The following is a 25,313-nucleotide window of genomic DNA, read 5'->3' as shown; positions in this document are numbered from 1 at the left end:
GAATAGTTTGGTTCTTTTTGATATGTGCGGACTCGATGGGCTGAAGAGCCTGAAGTACCGAATGCCTCTGTGTCGTTCATAATTACTATCAGCATCTACCTACACAGTAAGTAATGCGATCCAATGTACTCTATCGTTCTCTAAATCCTAATATCAACATAAACCATGGCAAACAATGATGTTCATGCATGTAAGACCACAAAACATCAGAGCAGTATTAGGCCATTCAACCCATTGCGTCAGCTCTGCCATTTGATTATAGCTGATATGTTTCTCCTGCCTTCTCTTCGTAACACTTGAACCTTTCAATCAAGAACCTATCTATCTCTGTCTTAAATACAATCAGCTTGGCCTCCACTGCCCGTCTGTGGGAATGAGTTCCATAGATTCACTACACTCTGGTTAAAGGAATTCCCCCTCATCTCAGTTCCAAAGAGCTGTCCCTTAACTGCACCCTTGGGTCCAATTCTACCGAGAAGCAGATCACATTCTTCTTCTGTGATGGGTTTTCATCGCTCACTGTACTTGTTCCTCGGGTAAAGACATTGGCTCCATGCATTTGCGAAAGTTTAAATAAAATGGACATTGAGTGATTTTAAAACCAGAGTCCAATTTGCTAAGTTAATAGCTCCAGTATTGAAACCAAATAATAGATATGATCAAGTTTGAGAGCTGGATACCTGCTTTCGCTTGTGTTTCTATTAATGTGTTATTTCTTCATGTCTTTTACATTATCTGATTTTTGTCCCTTTGCGTTTTAAATCGCCTACAGGTGCTGCTTTTAATTTGTGTGCAAAAAGCCTAGATGGTTAGAAAAAGAGTATTATAAAAATCATGTACTTCTTACTGGTTTTCATTCAAAGCTGCAGATATGTGGAGCCATTAATTCACTGTTGAATGTTGCACAGAACCACCCCCTGACTTCACCACAGGAAATAATATCACCATAGGAAATGGCATCACCAACCGAAAGAAACCCATACATATAAATGGAAAGCAGGAAATTGTGAGCTGTGCTTCGCCTGAGGCCCATTGAAGATGTTACCTAGTAGGATAGCGAAACGTTTGGAAATGAACCTTCAAGTTGAGTGAGCAAACCTACATCCAAAAAGTCAAACAGCAGCTGCAACTGTATTGATTATTCCCATGCTTGAAATTTATTGCAGGCCATTAAAAAAGAAATCTGTTCTAAATACCATGAAGATAGAATGATTGCATCTAAAACATTCAGATATCAAGAGAGAGTATGCAATGGAATGATGCACTGTTCGTCCTTACTGATTGAGACTGGGAGGGGATAAATGGTGATGCACAAAACAAATTCAATTTTGGCATCAAGAGAATATTTGCAAGCAATTAATTATACACATTTGTTTCGAACTCTTCTTAAAAGTTCTGTTTGTGTCTGTTTCAGATCTCCAGCATCTATCCACTGTTTTTTGTCTTGTTTTATTTTGCGAACTTGGGGAGCATTCATATGAAAATGGCACAAAAGCTACTTCAAAGGACAAATAAACTTCCTTCAGTTGGATAGATGGAAATGATGGAATTTCTCCTTTATGAAGAAATCCAGTTTGACAGGATATTACTCGGTGCTACTCAACACCACAGCTGTTCTAAAAAGTATATAGAGATTTGCACAATTTCCATTTTGGGGGGGTTCCTAAAATCGTGATTACAAACTGAATGTCGAGGATGGAAATGAGTTAGCTTTTTCTTCACTCTGCAATAAGTTAGGAATTGGAATGTTCTCCTTTTGCATGTCTCTACTGCACTTAATAACTTGACTTCCACAGTTCGCTGCAGCAAAAGCATTCCATCCAGCCGAAGAAATTCCTGCTCATCTCCACTCTATAAGATTTGTCCTTTCACACGGAAAAAATGCTGGAGACAGTCGATAGGTCTGACAAAATCAGAGTGATGGTCAGTGCTTGCCATGTGCAACGTGAATGTGACACGCCATTTGTCTTCCCAATCCTGGATATTATCTACATCTCGTTACGTTTGAACATGGTCTGCTTCAGTGTCTGAGCAGTGGTGGTTGGTGCTGAAAATTGTGCAATCATGGCCAACATCCCACAAGCGTGAAGCCGCCGAGTTGAATGCATTGAAAAACCTGCAACATGCATAATTTGGCCAGTGTTCCGATGATTGAAATGGAAGGTAACAGGGAGCTACTTTACTCAGATGAAATGATATGATGTTGAAATGTTATTAAAATAAGATAGACATGGGTGAGATGTAAAAAAAAATGCGTTCAGTTTATACTTAATGTGTGAGAACAGAATTAATCTTCGATTATCTCGGAGCACCTTTTGACAACTGCAATTCTACATCCAATATCCCACAATTCTGGCCATTATCACTGAAACAAAACCAGGCTTCAATAATTAAGAAGGTTCTTGGAGAATATGGTTTTCCAACACACTTCACACTGTACATGACATTTTAACTGCAGTTGAACAAGGCAGCGCACCACCACCCTCATAAGGGCAACTGGGGATGGGTAATAATTGCTGGCCAGGAGTAAATTAAAACAAAATCCAGATGCCTCAGGTAAATGGATAAACACAGTAACATGTGGAATATTCAATCAGCTTTTCTTCTTCCAAGTAAACACTTTGTTCCTTAAAAGTATAGTACCACATTATACAGCATCTCAAAATTGACAACTCACGATAGTGTATCGTGAATATTATCCTTTGAATGTGATTCACATAAACCTTATGTATATTAAGCATTCCAATTTCATTTCCAGTCTGTATTTGTGATCTTCGACCCTTAGGCATCAGAGCAGAGATTAGCCCATTCGGCTCATGGAGTCTGAACGCCATTCAATCATGGCTGATTGGGTTTTTCAACCCCATTTTCCCGCTTTCTCCCTGTAACCTTTCATCCCTTTGTCAAATAACAACTTATCTACGTCTGTTTTAATTGTACTTAATGCCCAGGCCTTCATAGCCTTCTTTGGCAATGAATTCACATATTCACTATTCTGTTGTTAAAGAGATTTATCCTTATCTCCGTTCCAAAAGACCTTCCCTTTACTGTGCCCTCGGGTCCTATTATCTCCTGCCAATGAAAATATCTTCCCAATGTCCACTCTGTCCAGGCTGTTCAGTATTTTGAAATTTTCAGAAAGAAAACCCGCTCATTCTCCTGAACTTCATCGAATATAGAGTCCTCAAATGTTGCTCATATGTTAAGCTTTTCATTGCTGAGATATTTCTCATGAACATCCTCTTGACCGCTTCCAGAGCCAATGCATCCTTCCTGAGATATGGAGCTCAACATTGCGTGCAATACTCTATAGGTAACCTGACCAGATCCTTAATAAGCCTCTGAAGTACATCCCTGTTTTTATATTGTAGTCCTGTTGAGGCAAATGACAACATTGTGTTTACCTTCCTAACTACCAATAAATTCTCCTTAAGTGAAACCTGGACTAGGACTTCCAAGTCCCTTTGCACTTCCAATTCCTGTATTTTCTCCCCATTTAGAAAATAGTCCAGGCCTACGTTTATTCGACCATGCATCACAAGGAAACTGTCCAGCCAACTGAGCTACATTTACTCCTTTGTGTAATCCATCTGAGGGGCCTTAGGGCTCTCTCACTTCCACACACTGCTTCTGTGCTGACTGCGCAATAATGTTTTTTTTTACTTTTAGCAATAACTTGACTCACCCGAATATGGATGATAAAAATTGATTTGAGAAACCACATGAACACTTATGTTGTCATCTCAGTTCCTGTTTCACCTTTCTCAAGACAGACTGTTATCTTCCAAACAATAGAAATTTAAGCAGGAAAGGAAGCCAACATACCATGGTTCTGATACCCCGTGTGGAAAGCTAGCATCCTGAGAATGATTCACTCATCCCACCACTCTGCTCTCTATATACTGAGCAATTTCCAAACCGCTCGTTTTAATCCACCCAGTCCCATGAATTGTATTTGTCTTTGTTGATATCCTGTGTGGGATCTTACGTAAAGCCTTTGGAAAACCACGTCACTTCTCTCTTTCTCATTTCCGTATGGTGCAAGGAATATCCTCGAAATGCACCATCAGTTTTGTTAAGTATGTTTTTTTAAAATTTAATACACCCATATTGGCTCGGTCTAATTTTGCCACTCCTCACTCATGCTCAATTACCAGATTCTCTCTAATCGATTGTATTATGTTCAGAAGAGTTCAGAAAAGATTTACACGGGTGTTGCCAGGGTTGGAGGATTTGACCAATAGGGAGAGGCTGAACAGGCTGGGCTGTTTTCCCGAGAGCGTCAGAGGCTGAGGGGTGATCTTATAGAGATTTACAAATTATGAGGGGCATGGACAGGATAAATAGACAACGTCTTTTCTCTGGTTTAGTGTAGTTCAAAACTAGAGGGCTGAAGGTCAGGGTGAAAGGGGAAAGATATAAAAGAGACCGAAGGGGCAACTTTTCCATGCAGTGTTGGGCGAGTATGGAATGAGCTGCCAGAGGAAATAGTGGAGGCAAGTCCAATTACAACATTTAAAAGGTCTCTGAATGCGTATATGAATAGGAATCGTTTAGAGGGACACGAGCCAAATACTGGCTAAAGGGATTAGATTATTTTAGGGTTTCTGGTCGACATGGACGAGTTGGACCAAATCGTCTTTTTCCATGCTGTAATCTCTAAGACTCTTTGACTCCATGTTCTCTATTGCGGTCGTCAGGCTAACAATAGGCTCTATTGACACCTTTTCCTCATTATTTAAGAGGCCATGTTGGATACCTTCAAGTCAGTATGACCATTTCCAGAATGTATAGAATTATGAAATACAGAAGTCAATGCAGCAATTATGTTTTGGGAGTCATCGGACCCGATAACATGGCACTCATGAAATCTAGATATCATTCATGAATCTTGGTAGATCTATCGTTCCTGTTGGATGTTTGTACATTAAAGGATTGTGTATATCTTGTGAAACCTAAAGTGCTTGTTTATAGATTTGCCGTCTCCTATTGACTACTTTTCTGAGTTTTCAAAGCTTACTCCAGATGGCCTATTCCGTGGATATCTATATTTTCTTTGTTCAGTTTCACATGATTGATGTTGCATTCAAACTTAAAATTTTGAGATGTTATTGTCACTATTTCCTACAAGTCTATAACGTTGTGACCACTATTTCGCATTGGATCATTTAAAAATACAGTATCAATCAACCTTTCTCATTACAACATATTAAAACCAACTTGGTCTGTTCCTAGAATGGTGCCTCAACCCTAGCCCAGGAAAACATTTTGTACACATTCCAGAAATTCATCTTCCATCATATTAATGCTGATTTCAGAATTGAGTCTCCTCATAAAGATTAATTGTTCATTTTACATAATAGCAGTCCTTGCGAGCAGTCCCTGTGTGCATTACAGGGGGATGCCAGTAGGGTGCAGATGCACACTTCCTGTAAACTGGGATTACAGGGAGACAGGGTGCTGAAGAACGTGTTTGCCACACTTCTATTCATTATGTGGAATATTCGGTATAAGAGTTGGGAGGTCATGTTGCGACTTTACGGGAAATTGGCGAGGCACAACAGTGCCTTCTAGTCGTCCTTCTATTGGTAAGATATTGTTAAAGATATTGTGCCAGGGTGCAGAAAAGAATTACAAAGTGTGGCTGGGATTGGAGAATTTGAGTTGTTGGTGAGGCTGAATAGTTATGGGGATTTTTCTCCCAGAGCAACAGACGTTGAAAGTTTATAGCGGTTTATAAAATGATGAGGGGCACGGACTGGGCAAATACTCCAAAGTATTGTTCCTATGGCGAGAGAGTCCAAAACTAGAGATTTGAAAGTGAGAAAAGACATAACTAAAAAATGACTTGCGGCGAATTTTCTTTTCACAGAGAGAGTGGTGCACTAGAGAATGAGCCGCCAGAGGAAGTGGTAGAGATGCGTAGAGTTACAGCATATGGAAGGAATGAGGAAGAGTATATGGACAAGATGGTTCAGAAGGATGTGGGGCAAATGCTGACACACATGGCGAGGTCAGCTTTGTTTGCCTGGTTGCTGTGGATGATGTTTACCGCAGGGTCTGTTTCCATGTTGCATAACTTTGACTCCATCCACATTAAATTTCACCTTAATTCCTTGATGATAATATGCCCAAAATGTGTATTATATGTTTCATGCTCTATAAATAATTCGCATCAATGACTCTTTCCCCTTTGCTGATTCGTAACCAGATGCAAAGTGATTCGATATCTTTTTACTTCAATCACATTTCCCCGTGCTAATGTATTTATGATTTTGTTATTTTGTGAGCTAGCCCAGTTCCCTTCCTGTTTTTTTGCCTATTCTTTCTTAATACAGACTGTCCTGGGAGAGTGTTGATGTGATAGCTCTATACACTGCTACACTAACATTATTTATAATCAGCCCTTGACTTCAAAACCTGAAGACTTCTGGTGTGGGCGATAATGGCATTCAACATATTACCAAAACTGTCTGAAGGAATGCCTGTTAGAACTCAAAAACATCTTTTCTTACTATGACTCCAATTTATGCAACATTCAACAATCTTGCAAAAACATTACACTCCCATCTCATGGCTGCATAATCAAAATATGCCATTACAGAAATTTGCACCTCTATCTGTCTCAAGATTTGCAAAAAGGAAAGTATTAATATTCAGCAATTCGTTTATTGTTTCCTCTTAGTTCAATTCCACGTGCTGGTCGAAATGCGGGACATATGTGAGTATGAGAATTCAAAACGCATTTAATTAATTGACATAAAACAAAACTTTGGTAATGCTTTTCGCCTTCATTATCAGATCAATTGATTAGAAACTGTTTAAACAAACCTACTACTGAAGTTTTTATACATGTTTAGACATCATTTCTAAAGTTAATCTTCTCATGTCTCTATTTTGGCGTGCATTATGAAGTGCCACATAACCAGTGGTGTGAGAACTGCAATGTTTAATGTAATCATAGCTGCATTATCAGGTTCTGTTGTTTGAAAGTACATAAAAATGTTAAACCTTTAGAAGACTTAAAAAAAATCATTAACCGCACAGTCCTGGAAATCTACAGCACAGCCAAAACCTCGTTGACACATCCAGTCAAACAAAAACCTAACCAATCTAATCCCACGTTCCTTTCACTTGGCCACATAACCTTGGCATCACAAATGCAAATGTAAACCATTCTTCAATGTGATAAGGGTTTCTGCCTTTCCAACCTTTACAGACAGTCGGTTCCAGATCCCCCACCACATTGAGTGAAAATATTTTTTCCTCACATCCCCCTCTATGCGTAATTCCCCTTACCTTCAATCTATGCTCTTCCTCATCATTAATCCCTCCATCAAGCGGGAAAAGCGTCTTCCTGTCTACCCGATTTTCACCCCTCATCATTTCATGCATCTCAATCATCTCCCCTCTTTCTCAACATCCTCTGTTATAAGGAAAACAGTCCCAGTCTGCCCAATCTATCGCTATCACTGAAACTCTACAGCTCCCAAGGCATCATCCGGGTAAATCTCCCTCTGCATCCTCTACCAGTGATTTCACATCACTTCTAGAATGAGGATTCCAGATCCAGCCACAATACTCTCATTATGTGGCATAACCAACATTTTGTACAGCCATAGTATCGCCTCCCTGCTCTTAAGGTCTCGGCCAGACAAAGGGAAGTATCACAACACATTTTGATTAATTTCAAAGAGTGAGATTGATTTTACGAATTCAATGCTCTGAGATACTATCCTCTGAAACTTAATCCATATCATCCTGTGATCCTGATACAGTAACGTGTACATGAAGACAGCTTATTGTAGCGGTTCAGGCATTTTGATTAAACATATCCTATAGATAAAATCCTTTAATTACATTCCTTGCATGATTTTCCAAAGCCTGTTGTCTCTCTGAGTCCAGCGTATGGGGTGTTCTTGGAAGGAGAGGTCACATCAGTGAAGTGCAGCTGTCAGTGTTCAGTCATAAGGATATACTCTTGCTCCAATTCTGAATGCATTAACACAGATGTTCCTGAAGGACAATGTGAGACATCTTTACATTAAAACCCTTAAAGAGAGGCAAGGCCAGTTACAAGTGTGAATGTTTATTTCAATGGAAGAATGGAACATGGAGAAGATCAGGAATGCACTGACACAATTCAGAAACACGTTAGAGGTATATCATTAAACCCACTTCTAACCTGTGTGTTGTTTGATTTAGTGTTGTCACATGTACCGAAATACAGTGAAAAGTTCTGTTTTTCAATCAAGTAGACTGTACCATACAAAGAGTATCAGAACAGATTGCAGAGTGCAGTGTTACAGACACAGAGAAAGTGCAGAGAGAAATATCAGAAATGACATTTGAGAGGGCCGTTTAAAAGTTTGATATTATCGGGGAAAACATTGTACTTCAATCTGTTTGTACGCTTGTTCAATTTTTATATGTTGTGCCAGTCAGAAGAAACGATGACTGGGTTTGGAGATGTCCTTGATTATGTTGATTGCTTTCTCAATGCTGCAAGAGGTTTTGATGGAATCAATGGATGAAAGGCTGGTTTGTGAGATTGATTGGGCTGTGTTCGCGACTCTCTGTTATCTCTTGTGCACTTGCCATACCATGCTGCGATGTATCCAGATAGGATGCTTTCTACTGTGAAAAAATGAAAAGTAGAAAGAGTCCTTTGTTGACATGCTCCATTTCAAGAACAGAGAAGAAAGAAAATTATAGCAAAGGAACAGACACTTCAGTGCTCCAAGCATACACTGATCCAGATCCTCTACTGCAACCTGTTGTCTGTTTTCTAAGGATCTGTACCCCTCTGTTCCCTACACATTCACATATCTGTCTAGATACACCTTAAAAGACGCTATCGTTCCTGCCTCTAAAAGGGGATAAATCCACACGATCTGATCAGGTGTACCCTAGAAGTCTGTGGGAAACTAGGGATTTGATTGCTGGGCGGCTTGCTGAGATATTTGTATAATCAATAGTCACAGATGAGGTGCCGGAAGACTGGAGGTTGGCTAACGTGGTGCCACTGTTTAAGAAGTGTGGTAAGGACAAGCCAGGGATCTATGGACCAGGGGACCTGACGTCGGTGGTAGGCAAGTTGTTGGAGGGAATCTTGACGGATAGGATGTCCATGCATTTGGAAAGGCAAGGACTGATTAGAGATAGTCAACATGACTTTGTGTGTTGGAAATCATATCACGCAAAATTGATTAAGTTTTTTAAAGAAATAACAGAGGATTGATGAAGGTAGAGCGGTAGGTGTGATCTATATGGACTGCAGTAAGGCGTTCAACAAGGTTCCCCACGGGAGACTGGTGAGCAAGGTTGGATCTAATGGAATACAGGGAGAAGTAGCCATTTGGATGCAGAACTGGCTCAAAGGTAGAAGATAGAGGGTGGTAGTGGAGGCTTGTTTTTCAGACTGGAGGCCTGTGACCAGTGGAGTGTCACAAGGATCGGTGTTGGGTCCACTACTTTTCATAACTTATATAAATGTCTTGGATGTGAGCATAAGAGGTATAGTTAGTAAGTTTGCAGATGACACTAAAATTGGAGGCGTAGTGGACAACGAAGAAGGTTATTTCAGATTATATCAGAATCTTGCTTAGATGGACCAAAGGCCTGAGAAATGGCGGATGGAGTTTAATTTAGAAAAATGCGAGGTGTTGCATTTTGGGAAAGCAAATCTTAACAGGATCTATACACTTAATGATAAGGTCCGAAGGAGTGTTGCTGAACAAAGAGATATTGGAATGCAGGGTCATAGCTCCTTGAAAGTGGAGTCGCACGTAGATAGGATAGTGAAGAAGGCGTTTGGTATGCATTCCTTTATTGGTCAGAGTATCGAGTACAGGAATTGAGAAGTCATGTTGCAGCTGTACACGACTTTGGTTAGGCCATTGAAAGAATATTGTGTGCAATTCGGCTCTCCTTCCTATCGGAAAGATGTTGTGAAACTTGTAAGGGTTCAGAAGAGATTTACGAGAATATTGCCAGGTTTGGAGGAATTGAGCTTTGGGGAGAGGATGAATAGGCCAGGGATGTTTTCCTTGGAGCGGTTGAGCCTGAGGAGTGACCTTATAGAAGTTTATAAAGTCATGAGGGGCATGGATAGGATAAATAGAGAAAATTCTTTCCCTGGAGTGGGGGAGTCCAGAACTAGTGGGCATAGGTTAGGGTGAGGGTCAAAGATATAAAAGAGATGTAAAGGCAAGTTCTTCGCACAGAGGGTGGTACATGCATGGAATGAGCTGCCAGAGCAAGTGGTGGAGGCTAGTACAATTTCAACATTTATTAGGATGGGTATATGAATAGGAAGGGTTTGGAGGGATATGGGCCGGATGCTGGCAGGTGGGACTAGATTGGATTGGGATATCTGGTCGACATGGATGATTTGGACCGAAGGGTCTGTTTCCCATGCTGTACATCTCTATGACTCTACTGGCAATCTGTTCCAGGCATCCACCACTATCTAAGTAAATAACATTTTCTTCTTGAGACTTTTCCCCTCTCACCTTGAATTTATGAATCTGAGTAACTGCATCCCCCTCTTCGGGGAATAAAAAAACTTTCTATGCACCCTTCTCATGAGTTTGTAAAACTCAATCAGGTCCCCCACCTCAAAACCCCCAACATTTGTCTTTCAAACGAGAATAGTCAATGATTAGATTACTTACAGTGTGGAAACAGGCCCTTCGGCCCAACAAGTCTACCTCGACACTCCAAAGAGCAGCCCACCCAGACCCATTCCCCTACATTTACCCCTTCACTTAACACTATGGCCAAATCACCTAACCTCTACATGTTTGGACAGAGCATCCGGAGGAAACCTACGCAGAATGCACAAACTCCACACAGACAGCTGCCTGAGATGGGAATTGAACCCGGGTCTCTGGCACTGTGAGGCAGCAGTGCTAGGCACTTTGCCACCGTGCCACCCCAAATAACCCGATTCAACTCAACCTATCCTCATAGCTAGTGTTCTCCATAGCAGCTAACATCCTGGAAAACCTCCTCAGCACCCTCTCCAAAATATCCGTATCCTTTTGATAATGTGGTGACCAGAACTGTACACAGTATTCCAAATATGGCCGAACCAATGTTGAACCCAATAGCCCATTCGATGAAGGACAGCATGCTGTATGCCTTCTTGACCAGTCGATCGAACTTCATTGTCACCTTCAGAGTAGACTGGATCTGAACACCCGCATATCTCTTTACATCAAGTTTTCCTTGGGCTTTTCCATTTACTGGACAGATCGGTCTTGAATTGGAACTTCCAAATTGCATCACCTCGCATTTGCCCGGATTGAACTCCATCTGCCAATTCTCTGTCCAACTCTCCAATATATTTATATTCGTCTGTATTCTTTCACAGTTCCCTTCAATGTCTGCTACTCCATCAATCTTAGTGTCATCTGCAAACGTGCCAATCAGACCACCTATACCTTTCTCCAGATCATTTGTATTACAAACAACATTGGTCCCAGTACAGATCCCGGTGGAACACCACTAGTTATAGTTCTTCCTTTTGAGAAACACCCTTCTACTGTTACTCTCTATCTCCTGTTGCCTAGCCAGTTCATTACCCTGGACCCCATGCAACTTCACTTTCTCCAACAGTCTATCATGAGGTACCTTATCAACTGACTTACTGGAGTCCATGTATACAACATCAACAGTCCTTCCCTCATCAACCAACTTTGTCACTGACTCAAAGAATTATATTAATTTGACAAGACATGGTCTTCCGTGCACAAAACCATGTTGCCTGTCAATGATGCGTCAATTTTCTTCCAAATGGGAATAGATCCTATCTCTCAGTATATTCTCTAGCAGCTTCCCAACCACTGACATAAGGCTGACTTGTCTATATAATTACTTGGATTATCCTTGCCATCCTTCTTCAAATATGGGACAACATTATCAATTCTCCACTCCTCCAGGACCTCACCCATGTTCAAGGATGCTGCAAAGATATCTATTAAGGCCCCAGTTATTTCCTATCTTGCTTCCGCCGGAAACCTAGGATAAATGCAATCTGGACCTAGAGACTTGTCCACCTTAATGCCTTTTAGAATACACTACACTTCCTCTCTCCTTATGCTAACTTGACTTCGAATAATCAAACATCTATCCCTAACCTCAACATCAGTCATGTCCCTCTCCTCAGTGAATACGGATGTAAATTACTCGTGAAGAATCTCGTTAAATTATCCTTGTCTTCCTGAGGAAGTAGAGACACTGTTGTGCTTTCTTGACCTTCATGTTTACATTGGAGGACCAGGGTAGATTGCTGATGACCATCACTCCCTTGAACTTGTCACCCTCGACCATCTCTACCTCAACTCCATTGATGAAGACAGAAGTGTACCTTCCACTCTGCTTCATGAAGTCAATGGTCAGCTCTTTGGTGTTGCTGATGGTTTGGTAGAGATTGTTGTCTTTACACAATGCTGCTAAGCACTCGATCTATTTTCTGTCTTTTGTTTCATGTTGTTTGAGATCCGAACTACGACGGTGGTGTCGTCAGCATACTTGCAAATGGATTTGGTTCAAAATTTGTTTCCACAGTCGTGAATATTCAAGAGGTAACGAAGGAAGTTGAGTACGCAGCAATGTTTGGCACCTGTATTGAGTATTGTGGTGCAGAATGTGTTGTTACACATTCTAACTGATTCCAGTCCATGGGCCATTAAGTCCAGGATCCAGTTGCAGAGCGGGGAGCCGAGAACTATGTCTCAGAGTTTAGAGATGAATTTGTTTGGAATCATGGCGTTGAAGGTAGAGCTGCAGTCAGTAAGTAGGAGCCTGAAGTAGGTATCATTTTTATCCAGATGTTCCAGGGATGAGTGTAGGTTCAGGGAGGTGATTTCTGCTGCAAAACTGCTGTGTCGCCCAGTTAATTGCAAGCAATCAAGCCAGTCTGGGAGGCTGGAGGTTATTGTGAGGCCTGACTAACCCCTTGAAATGCGTCATAATTATGGAGCTCAGAACTACTGGGCATTAGTCATTGAGGAACGCTGCATGATTTTCTTTTGGCACCAGGATGGTAGTGGTCCTCTTCAAGCAGCTGGGAATGTCATGTCATAGGAAGGAGAGGTTAAAGATTTCGGTGAGAACTCCCTCCAGCTGGTACATTTAGGATCTGACTGCATGGCAGGGGACTCCGTTCAGGTCATTTACCTTCTGTGGGTTCACTCTCGAGCGAGCTGATCTAACATCTGCAGTGGTGTCAGTGGGTCCAGGTGCATCTGGCACTGTTGCGACAGGTGACATTCTGACCTACCTTCTGTTCAAAGCAAGCACAAAGTATTTGACACATTCAGTACAGAAGTATGTTGTGCACAAGTATATTCAAATTGTTTCAGAGCCCATTATGGTTTGCTAGCCTTGTTACAAATGGTTGGTGTCCGTGTGGCTGGTCGAGGTGCAAAGTTTAGTTTGGTTTTGCATCTTGGCATCTCTGGCCTTATGGGTGTCATACCCTGGTTGTACCGCATACATTAGAGTTGCCCGACTTGAATGTTTCGGACCTGGACTTCAGTTGGGCGTGCATCTCTTCATTCATCCAAAGTTTCAGTTGAAGCACATTCAGATTAATGTCTTTGGCTCACAATCTTCTACACGCTCACTAATGAAGGTAACAGTAACAGTGGTGGCATGCTTGTGTAGGTTGGCTGCTGAGTTCTTTAATATAGATCAGTCCAACGATTCTAAGCAGTCCCCCAGAAAGCGTTCCATTGCCTCAGACCAACACTGCACTACTCTTTCTGCTGGGTCCTCACTCCTCGATTTCTCCTTGTAATCAAGGAAGAGTTTTGATCTGATTCTTCTAAATGCAGACAGGATGGGACGTTAGGCATCTTTGATGGTTGTCTCACAATGAGCAAGGATGTTCAGCACTCCAGTGGAACAGCAGATGTTGTGATGATATTTGGGAGCATGTTCTTGAGGTAGGCCTGCTTCAACTCACTGGCTACGATGAGCGAGGCCTGGGCTGTCCTGTCTCAAGACTGATTGCAGAGGTGTGTTCCACATTAAATGCATCATCACTCCTGCATGGAGTAGGTTGTAGACTGCTGTCAGCAACCACAAATACGATGTTCCAGAACATACATCTCAGTACAGTCCATTGCAATGTTTTGTAAAGTTAACAGTGTTAGTTTTTCGAAAGGTTTCTGACGACGTTCACCAATTATAGGCAGTGGGCCTTTCGTAACAACTTTCTGAGAGTTAATCGAGAAACAGCAATATCGATATGGTGCAATAATTAATTATGCAAAGGAAGGACATATATGAGCCATGGAGCAGGTGTGAACTGTTTCTGCATGCAGGAGCCATTTTGTAGGATGGACTTGTGGAGCCTGCACACTCCCACGACCCCATGGATTGTGTGTCCTTTGGTGGAGGTCTCAGGTGATGTTCAGAACCAAAAGTCTTTGTTCTTCCCTGGAGCTGATGGAAGGGAACTCCTGGTCTTCTCCCACCCCCAGGCAAATTTATTAGTTTACCTCTCTGAATCTCTTTCCTCCTTCTCGCCTTCTGCCACTGGAAATGTACCTGCTTTTGAGAGCTGATCATTAATGTTTGAGTCAAGGCATTTTTGTTGCTTTTGATCTCTCCTCTGTTTTCATACAGAGACTTGTTTTCATTTGCAGAAGAGTAGTTACTGAGGTTAGATTAAATCTGATTCTACAAAAGAAATACCAAGAGTGGAAAGCTGCAATCATTCAGGTTTATGGTGACTCCAAATTCTCACACCTATAAACCCTTTGAAATATTGTCATAGAACATAGAACATAGAACAATACAGCACAGAACAGGCCCTTTGGCCCACGATGTTGTGCCGAACATTTGTCCTAGCTTAAGCACCCATCCATGTACCTATCCAATTGCCGCTTAAAGGTCACCAAAGATTCTGACTCTACCACTCCCACAGGCAGCGCATTCCATGCCCCCACCACTCTCTGGGTAAAGAACCCACCCCTGACATCTCCCCTATACCTTCCACCCTTCACCTTAAATTTGGGTCCCCTTGTAACACTCTGTTGCACCCAGGGAAAAAGTTTCTGACTGTCTACTCTATCTATTCCTCTGATCATCTTATAAATCTCTATCAAGTCACCCCTCATCCTTCGCCGTTCCAACGAGAAAAGGCCTAGCACTCTCAACCTATCCTCGTACGACCTATTCTCCATTCCAGGCAACATCCTGGTAAATCTTCTCTGCATCCTCTCCAAAGCTTCCACATCTTTCCTAAAGTGAGGCGACCAGAACTGCACACAGTACTCGAAATGTGGCCTAACCAAAGTCCTGTACAGTTGCAACATCACTTCACAACTCTTGAATTCAATCCCTCTGCTAATGAACGCTAATACACCATAGGCCTTCTTACAAGCTCTATCCACCTGAGTGGCAACTTTCAAAGATCTATGAACATAGACCCCAAGATCCCTCTGTTCCTCCACCTCACTAAGAACCCTACCGTTAACCCTGTATTCCGCATTCTTATTTGTCTTTCCAAAATGGACAACCTCACACTTGGCAGGTTTGAATTCCATCTGCCACTCCTCAGCCCAGCTCTGCATCATATCTAAGTCCCTTTGCAGCCGACAACAGCCCTCCTCACTATCCACAACTCCACCAATCTTCGTATCATCTGCAAATTTACTGACCCACCCTTCGACTCCCTCTTCCAAGTCATTAATAAAAATTACAAACAGCAGAGGACCCAGAACTCATCCCTACGGAACTCCACTTGTAACTGGGCTCCAGGCTGAATATTTTCCATCTACCACCACTCTCTGCCTTCGACCGGTTAGCCAGTTTTCTATCCAATTGGCCAAATTTCCCACTATCCCATGCCTCCTGACTTTCCGCATAAGCCTACCATGGGGAACCTTATCAAATGCCTTACTAAAATCCTTGTATACTACATCCACTGCTCTACCCTCATCCACATGCTTAGTCACCTCCTCAAAGAATTCAATAATACTTGTAAGGCAAGACCTACCCTTCACAAATCCATGCTGGCTGTCCCTAATCAAGCAGTGTCTTTCCAGATACTCATAAATCCTATCCCTCAGTACCCTTTCCATTACTTTGCTACCACCGAAGTAAGACTAACTGGCCTGTAATTCCCGGGGTTATCCCTATTCCCTTTTTTGAACAGGGGCACAACATTCGCCACTCTCCAGTCCCCTGGTACCACCCCCGTTGACAGTGAAGACGAAAAGATCATTGCCAACGGCTCTGCAATTTCCTTTCTTGCTTCCCACATAAACCTAGGATATATCTCGTCAGGCCCGATGGACTTGTCTATCCTCAAGTTGTTCAAAATGTCCAACACATCTTCCTTCCTAACAAGTATCTCCTCTAGCTTATCAGTCCGTTTCACACTCTCCTCTTCAACAATACGGTCCCTCTCGTTCGTAAATACTGAAGAAAAGTACTCATTCAAGACCTCTCCTATCTCTTCTCACTCAATACACAGTCTCCCACTAATGTCCTTGATTGGACCTACCTCCGTTCTCGTCATTCTCATGTTTCTCACATACGCATAAAATGCCTTTGGGTTATCCTTGATCCTATCCGCCAAAGATTTTTCATGCCCTCTTTTAGCTCTCCTAATCCCTTTCTTCAGCTCCCTTCAGGCTATCCTGTATCCCTCTACTGCTCTGTCTGAACCCTGTTTCCTCAACCTTATGTAAGCCTCCTTCTTCCTCTTTACAAGACATTCAACCTCCCTCGTCAACCAAGGTTCCCTCACACGACCATTTCTTTCCAGCCTGACAGGTACATACATATCAAGGACACGTCGTATCTGTTCCTTGAAAAAGTTCCACATTTCCACGACATCCTTCCCTGACAGCCTATGCTCCCAACTTATGCTCCTCAGATCCTGTCTTACAGCATCGTATTTACCCTTCCCCCAATTGTAAAACCTACCCTGTTGCACGCACCTATCTCTCTCCATTTCCAAGGTGAAAGTCACAGAATTGTGGTCACCATCACCAAAATGTTCACCCACTAACAAGCCCATCACTTGTCCCGGTTCATTAACGATTACCAAATCCAATATGGCCTCCCCTCTGGTCGGACAATCTACATACTGAGTTAGAAAAGCCTCCTGGACACATTGCGCAAACACTGCCCCATCCAATCTATTTGATCTAAAGAGCTTCCAATCAATATTTGGGAAGTTGAAATCGCCCATGACTACTATCCTGTGTCTTCTGCGCCTTTCCAAAATCTGTATCCCAGTCTGTTTCTTCACAACTCTGCTGCTATTGGGGGGCCTATAGTAAACACCCAACAAGGTGACTGCACCTTTCCTATTTCTGACTGCTGTCGTTGCATTTTTTCAGTGTTACAATTGTATTGTAATATTACCCTGTCACAAACTGTGAAGCATTTATGATACCCCCACATGGTGCATTTTTGTGAATAATAAATATTATTTCACTCAAGGGTAACATTATATTGTGTTCTGTGCTGTATTATGATAAGGGATGGTGTGATTTAAGTATTTTTATGCTACTTCTATATTGTCATGTTTTGTATATTTGTTTTGAGAATTGTTGCTGTTAGGATTTCTCTCAGGACTTTGCAATTGTTTTCTTCTGCACCTTTCTCCTTTCAAGTATTTTGCTTTAAAAGGGATATGTAAAAATTTTTGTAAAAGTCTTTATTTTAAAACCATGTGACAGATCAATTCTCGAAACCAACAATCAAAATGCTGTCAGATTCCGGTGTCAATTCAAATAGAAAGGATGTCGTGATTTCCTGCAAAGGTGACATTCGGCCCAGAGGAGGAATATTCTTCTTGTACAACAGTTGGAGGGAAGGTTCTCGACAGGATCGTCAGGATCGTCAGGTGACTGGTCTTAAAGATACCGCAGTCTTTACTATAAATGTCCATGAGCAATATTCTGCTGGAGACTAAAGTTATTGGTATCATACAAAGGTTAATGGACGTGGCGTGCTTTCCCCGTCCAGCCAATCTGTTCAAGTCACAGAGAAAAGAAAGGAGGATCACGCATCAAAAGGTAATTACATGTTCATATATCTCAAATCGTCCTTCTTTTCATAGATGCATGCAGGCAGTGGAAACTGCTAGTTTATTTTTTTATCCAATATGACATTTACAAAAAAAAAACTGCTTAGCGATTCTTGGTGCTTTTAGGTTTAAGCCAGTCACATGCTCTCGTTTTTACTTATTGAAATTGGATCAAAGATCTGAGTTTGGGTTATATGCCCCTTCTCCTAACAGTCGTCTACGTGTATGAACTGGCGGACTTCATTTTGATGCACAAACAATGCCAAATAATGCTGCCATTGTTAACTAGGATATAAAGCCTGGGTTTTGACAGAGAACTGCGTAAGTATTTTCAAAATTTTCAAAATCATTGGTGTCACAATATGAAATAACGGTTCATCACTTTCTTTTGAGTTGGATAGAAAAATGGAAATTTGTGAATTTATCAGAGCAGGTGGAACCTCTACATGATTATCCAACAGAGGGGAAGAAATAATTTTTAAAAATAACAATTAGTGAATTAATCATGAAATGCCTTCATCATGTGTGTAGAGATTGTGAAATTGAATGTCATAGATTCATACAAGGCTACAGTACAGAAACAGACACTTCCACCCATCGATTTTGTGCTTGGCCCGAGCATGCACGTAACTTTTCCAACCTGTTTTCCTAGCACTTGCCCCATAGCCTTGGCATCACAAGTACACATCTAAATTATTATTTAATGTGATTAGGGTTTCTGCCTCTCCAATCCTTACAGGCAGTGAGTCCAAATTCCCCACCAGCCTCTGGGTGCTAATATTTCCCTCTCATCCCCCTCGACACCTCCCCCCCCCCCCCCCCTTACCTTCGATCTATTCCCTTCCCTTACTCATTGATCCCTCCAACAAGATGGGAAGGTTTCCTCCTGCCTACCCAAATAATCATCCTCATCATTTTATACATCTCTGTCATATAACCCCCTCCCCGTCCCCTCAATGTCCTCCCCTCTAAGGAAAACAACCCCAGCATGTCCAAACTCTCTCCATCACTGAAACTCCCCAGTCCCCAAGGCAACATCCTGGTAAATCTCCCTCTGCACCCTCTCCCAGTACTATCATATACCTCGTTGAACGTGGATTCGAAAATTGGATATAATCATCCCGCTGTGTGACTCAACTAACGTTTGATACAGTTCCAGAATCACGGACTGTGATCATGGTATTAATTGATAATGTTATGTAAAACATTTATTTGGCGATCCAAGTATCAAATTACGATTTAACTATGTATGTTAAATATTTTGAATTGGAGAAGCAGTGTATGATTTGAGGTCTGCACTCCTGGCCTCAATGTAGTTTCAACATTCCTGTTGTGAGAAGCCCTTTAACCATCGTGGGAAATAACTAATGACCCTTCCTATGGAGCTTGTTGAGTATGAGCTCCCTTGGTATCAAGCGATGTCCTACCTCTCGGTACTCATCATCTGGAACCGTTATAAAGCAGATTCAGGGGTCAGTGTGCAGAGCTGTCTGTCTTCCTTTGCGACTAACCAGAGATGGTCCCTTTTGATGTCCTCCAATAACAATGTCCATTCCAGTCTGTTTCCTGAAACACATGTCTATTTGTAATGATGCATTACACACTTGTCAGTCAAAAAAATAATCAGCCGACATTGACTGTCTCAAAGAAGACCAAATTACACAAATCCTGGCGGAACTTAGATAAATATCAGCACTTTCTTCACCTCAGTACCGTGGTCTTTAAGCTGGATGTCGTAGTCTAAATCTCTCACACAAGTCATGCTATCTTTTCCATTTCTACGCTGTCAAATCCTGTAAAGTCTTTGGTGCTTTGTCAGTTAATGTGACATTTGTCCCAGCTACAAAGGACATACAATGAATCCTCATGAGAAATGATGAAACCCCAAACAGCCCCAACCACCGACTACCATACACACACTTCTTCATCCCTTGCCACCCACGTACCTACCCATGCCCACCCACCCATGCCTGCCCCCTATCAACCCCAAACAACATGCATCCACCGGCCAGCACCCCTCCCCCAATACAGGTGAACTACACCCAACCCCATCCCACCCCCATCAACTTCCCGAACCCTCTCAGACACCTCCTGTCCCCACCCCAAACACCCCCCTCCCCACCAATCCAACTCCACATGCTCCAAGTCACACTTTCTCACCACACACCCAGCTCTCTCTCCCCCAATACAGGTGCAAGAAACTCAGAGAAACATAGGTATTGATTTTCTTTGCATGATAGACTCCATTGGCTCAAGGGCCTCTACTATATTATATGTATTCTGTTCTCTATGAATCCCTTCTATTGAACAGTTGTGTCCAATCCTAAGCCTCCTTCCCTCGATGTTATGGAGAACATGATTACATTCCAACACTTCCATCTATCCCTACTTCCATAATTCGTTGACACTCATTGTAACTGATCCAATGTAGTTCGAATCGAATTGGGTATTCCTCTGCTCCCCGATCATTTCTCTGAGCCTCTCGAGCTCACAAGCAGACAGCGATCTAAACTGAGTTATTCTCCTTGCACAGAACACGATAACACTACAATGGACTTTGATTCATCTCTGTCTCAGTCTCTTCGTGCCCATTGTGATGGTGCTGGAAATGTGTTGCTGGAAAAGCGCAGCAGGTCAGGCAGCATCCAAGGGGCAGGAGAATCGATGTTTCGGGCATGAGCCCTTCTTCAGGAATCATGCCCGAAACGTCGATTCTCCTGCTCCTTGGATGCTGCCTGACCTGCTGCGCTTTTCTAGCAACACATTTTCAGCTCTGACCTCGAGCATCTGCAGTCCTCACTTTCTCCCATTGTGATGGTGGTCATCATTGTCGAACATTTTACAAACGGCTTGCCACAGACAGGTAAAATGAGCATTATTGCTTGGTTTTGAAACTTTGATGTTCCCTTACGCTTGCTTCTGTTTTCTTCCTTCGCGTGTTACCCATTACATCAGAAGGCAGTTACCTGGGTGGCTGCTTTGCTAACGTAGAGTGATGCCAACAACATGGTTGAATCCCAACATTGACCGAGGTTACCATGAAGGATTCTCCTTCCCCACCTCATCCCTCACCTGAGGCAAAATAATCCTCAGATGAAAGTGCAATCCATGCTTCCCCTTCTCCCTCTCTCACTCTCCCTCTCCCTTCCTTTCTCTCCCCTCCCCCTCAGCACTTTTCTCTCTCTCTCTCTCTGTCCCTGCCTCCCTTTCCCTCACTCTCTCTCCTTTCCTCTCTGTGTCTCCCTCTCTCTGTCCAAATATCGTTTAAATATTGTACCTGCATTTACAACTTCCTTGGCAGTTCATTTCAAATATGAGCCACACTCTGTATGAAAAGGTTGCTCTCATGTCCCTTTTAAATATTTCAGCTTTTCCCTTTTACCTATGCCCTCTCATTTTGAACTCTGCTACCCTAGGAAAAGGATCTTTGCTATTCATCTGATCTATGCCTCTCATAATTTTGTAAACCTCTATAAGGCCACCCCTCAACCTCCTACGCTACAGGGAAAAAAGTCCTAGTCTATCAAGCCTCTCCTTATAACTCACACCCTCCAGTTCCAGTAACATCTTTCCAATTGTTTTCTGCACCCTTTCCAATTTAAAAGTATTCTTCCTATAGCAGGGCAGCCAGAATTACATACAGTTCGCTAAAAGTGACATTATCAACTATATAAGATCAAATAAGAAGCATTTGTTTCCTCTTGGAATTTTCGAGTGTCAGATCTGCAATTGGTGTCTGTGGAAATTTTCGGAGACTGGTGTTTTCTCCTTCAATCCGTTTTCTAACCAATGTTGTTTTTTGTGAGATAACTCCATCTGAATCTTTGATTTCTCATTCCTTCGTCCCTGAATTCAGTGTTTGTACGCAATTGTTTCAGTGATTAACTCATCAGAATATCACCACACATTTGAATATTGTTACACAATGGATTGTTGTACCCAAATGTTTTATCACGACAAATGCAATATACCCTCAAAGCAGAGGAAAACATGTTACACAATTCAGCAACTGAACAATGAGAAAGTGTAACAGAAGGAAACGGTATCCTATAGTGCCTCTGTCTAAGAGAATTATACAGCCAAGTTAATACCAAATTGCTAAGTAATGTGCACCAGGAGGTGCTGGCCTCGCGGTAATATCGCTACGGATATTAATCCATAAACTCAGCTAATGTTCTGGGCAACCTGGGTTTAACTACCACCACAACAAATGGTGGAATTTGATTTCAATAAAATAAGAAAATCTGGAATTAAGAATTGGAACCATTACCAGTTGGCACTGGGAAAAGCTATCTGATTCATTCCATTCAGGGAAGAAAATCTGTCATGCTTATCTGGTCTGGCTCACACGTGGCTCCAGATCCACAGCAAGGCTGATTCTCAATTATCCTGTAAAATGGCTTGGCAAACTAATCAGTTCAAAGGCAACCGGGGATGGGCAATAAATGCTGGACAGTCAGCGACATCCCATATGATCATTCTCTGCAGTTAAATGCATAACGACACCCAGATCCTTCTGTACTGAAGCACTCTGAAGATTCTTTCTGTTTAGAGAATGTCACCGTTTCAATCTTCCAACCTCACATTTAACCACATCAAACTCTGCCTGCCAAATGTTGGCCAATTCACCATTCACACCCCTCCTCAAGTAAGGGAATCAAACTTGTATACCAGAGGAGCTCTAGTGTTTGTATGTCTGGTCAAGTTCAGGTTAAAGCTGAGGAAATCCCTGTGCTTTGGTTAATGGAATAAAATCGGCACTGGTAATGTCAAGGGGTAATGGTTACATTGTCACTAATCAGAAATGGCCTTTTTATTTGTTTATTAAATAAGTAACTGATCCCATGCATGCTGAAGTTTGGAAGTAAATAAGGAGTACCCTTTAGTTGGCAACACATGTCCTCACCTTCCAGCTGTTATGGGTGGCTCCAGTGGTCAATTATTTTCGACCAGGCTGCTCTCTTCATTAAACATCCTACTTCCTACTTTACGCCTGGCTGTCCATTCACCCTTTCCCTTGCAGGCATATTCTTTTCTCTACAGGCCTCAAGGTAAAGGTAGGGATGACACTTTAGAACTGAGATGACGTGACATCGCGTCAGCCTGAAGGGGTGAGGATGAATCTGGGGAACTCATTGCTGCAGAGAACTGTGGAGACCAAGTCAATGAGCGTCTTGAAGACAGAGATGGGAACATTCCCGATTGATCAGGGGATTGAGATGAATGAGGAATAGGCAAGAGAAAGGTATCTCGACCTCAATCAGCTGTGATTGAATGGTAGAGCATAATCGATGCGCTGAATGTGTTAATTCCACTACGTCCTCATGATTCCTTCCCCAAAATAACTAGCTGTATACTGAATTTGCTTATTTCAGGCATTCTTATTTGTCTTTCATTTCAAGATCATCCCGTTCTTTGAACTAACTACTCTGTGTGCACAATTAGATGGGCGCATAACCTATGGTTAATTCAGAAGATACTTTCACAATATTTGCAGGATGTCCACAAGCTAACATCTTAACATGCATTCCATGTTATTCTGGCAATACATAACTCCTTTGTTAACCCTCCACAGGGGAGAAAAAGGATCTGACAAAACACACTGTTCGCCTCTCCACAACAGGGCTATGATGTTCGATGTGGGAATCCACTCGCTTGTTGTTTCCAATGTGCCTTCCGAAGGTGGGTTACAACGTGTGCTTCCTGTGCTCCCTGCCAATTATTCCACAACTTTGCATTATCCAAAGCTGGTCCCTCTCTCTCCCCCGTACACATTCATGAGCCTGTGAAGCTTCTCGTCCAATCCTGGGGTGTCACGAGCCCATTGACCCATTGAATCTGTACTGCCGAATGCTATTATAAAGCTACAACAGTCCAACTGCTCATCACATTAGGAATGGACAATCAGGAATGGATAAATGTTTTCTTTGCAAGAAAAAAGCAGTTCAACGATAACATTGGTTTTAGTTACACAGGATTCTAGTACCAGCTCGAGCGAAGAATTACAAGAGAGAAAGTGAGGACTGACGATGCTCGACACAGGGTCGAAAAGCGTGGTGCTTGCAAAGCACAGAAGGTCAGGCAGCATCCCAGAGTCTACGTATCGAGCATAGGTCCGTCATCAGGAATGTGTGGGTGTGTCGTTACAGGAGAGAAGGGGACTGCAAAGTATAAAGAGGGATGGAGGCATGTGTAAGTTTTTTGGGAAGGTAGATGCAGGTTAGAGATGATAGTAAAAGGTTGGATTGAAGAGTGGAGCAGATAACTGGGAAGGAAGAAAGATGGACATGAAGCACACTTCAACGTGCAGAGTTAGAGGGTTGGATCTGCAATGAGGTGCAGGGAATGGAGATTAGGAAACTAGTGAAGTCAATTTTGATGCTGTGTGGTAGAAGGTTCCGAAGGCAGAAGCTGAAGTGTTTTTCCTCCAGTCGCTGGGTGGTTTGGATTTGTTGGTGGAGGAGGACCAGGACTTGAATGTCCTTGGTAGCGTGGGAAAGGGAGTTGAAGTGTTCGGCCACAGGGCGATGGGATTGTTTGGTACATGAGTTCCAGTGATGTCCCCTGAAATATTACACGAGTTGGCATCAAGTGCAATGGACGCAGTAGATGAGGTGCTTGGATGTGCAGGGAACCCTCTACCATATGTGATAAGATCCTTTGGAATCCTGGAAAAAGTTGAAGGAGGAGTTGGGATGTAGTTTATACACATCTTGCAGTCGCAGAGGAAGATGTCAAATGTTAAGAGTGCATTGGTGGGGACCGTGGACCTAACAAGGGAGTCATGGAGGAAATGGTGTCTGTGGATCAGAGGTATGAGTGGTGAAGGAAATATATCGCTACTGATGCGATCTGATTGTAGGTGATAGAAATGTCTGGCTAATGCGATGTATCTGGAGATTAGTGGAGTGGAAGGTGAAAACCGAGGTTTACGTCCTTGTTACGATTGAAGCAGTAGGGTTCAAGGGCGGAGAAGGGGTGGAAACACGCTGGAGAGCATTTTTGAAAAACAGGGAAATAGTCGTCCTTGATACTGGAAGCTGTCTGGGATGTCCTGAAGTGGAATTGTTCCTCCTAGGAGCAGGTACGGCAGAGGCAGAGGAATTGGGAGTGAGGGATTGTGTTTTGACAGGGGTAGGGGATAGGAAGAGGAGTAGTCCAGGTAGCGGTGGGAGTCAGTGAGTTTGAAGTAGATGTCCATGTTGAGTCTGCTGCCGGAAATATAGACGCAGAGGTCTAGCAACGGAGAGCG

General features: G+C 42.5%; 1 protein-coding gene across 1 annotated transcript in view; it reads left to right on the top strand.

Moving 5' to 3' along the window:
* The window catches only part of LOC148135419 (uncharacterized), a 30,797-nt gene extending 5,713 nt beyond the window's left edge, over positions 1–25,084 (top strand). Inside the window, exons 2-5 of the mRNA XM_087984740.1 lie at positions 6,686–6,721; positions 17,712–17,878; positions 17,969–18,050; positions 23,637–25,084. Coding sequence (XP_087840866.1) covers positions 6,709–6,721; positions 17,712–17,878; positions 17,969–18,050; positions 23,637–23,692 — 318 coding nt within the window. The 5' untranslated portion in view covers positions 6,686–6,708 and the 3' untranslated portion in view covers positions 23,693–25,084. The remainder of the gene's footprint in view (positions 1–6,685; positions 6,722–17,711; positions 17,879–17,968; positions 18,051–23,636) is intronic.
* Positions 25,085–25,313: the final 229 nt, after the last annotated feature.

Source organism: Chiloscyllium plagiosum, unplaced genomic scaffold (assembly GCF_037043375.1).
Source record: "Chiloscyllium plagiosum isolate Xiang-an unplaced genomic scaffold, Cpla_swu_hap1 HiC_scaffold_49, whole genome shotgun sequence".
Taxonomy (NCBI): domain Eukaryota; kingdom Metazoa; phylum Chordata; class Chondrichthyes; order Orectolobiformes; family Hemiscylliidae; genus Chiloscyllium; species Chiloscyllium plagiosum.
The sequence above is the reverse complement of the archived record's forward strand: the minus strand, read 5'-3'. Positions and strand labels throughout refer to the sequence as shown.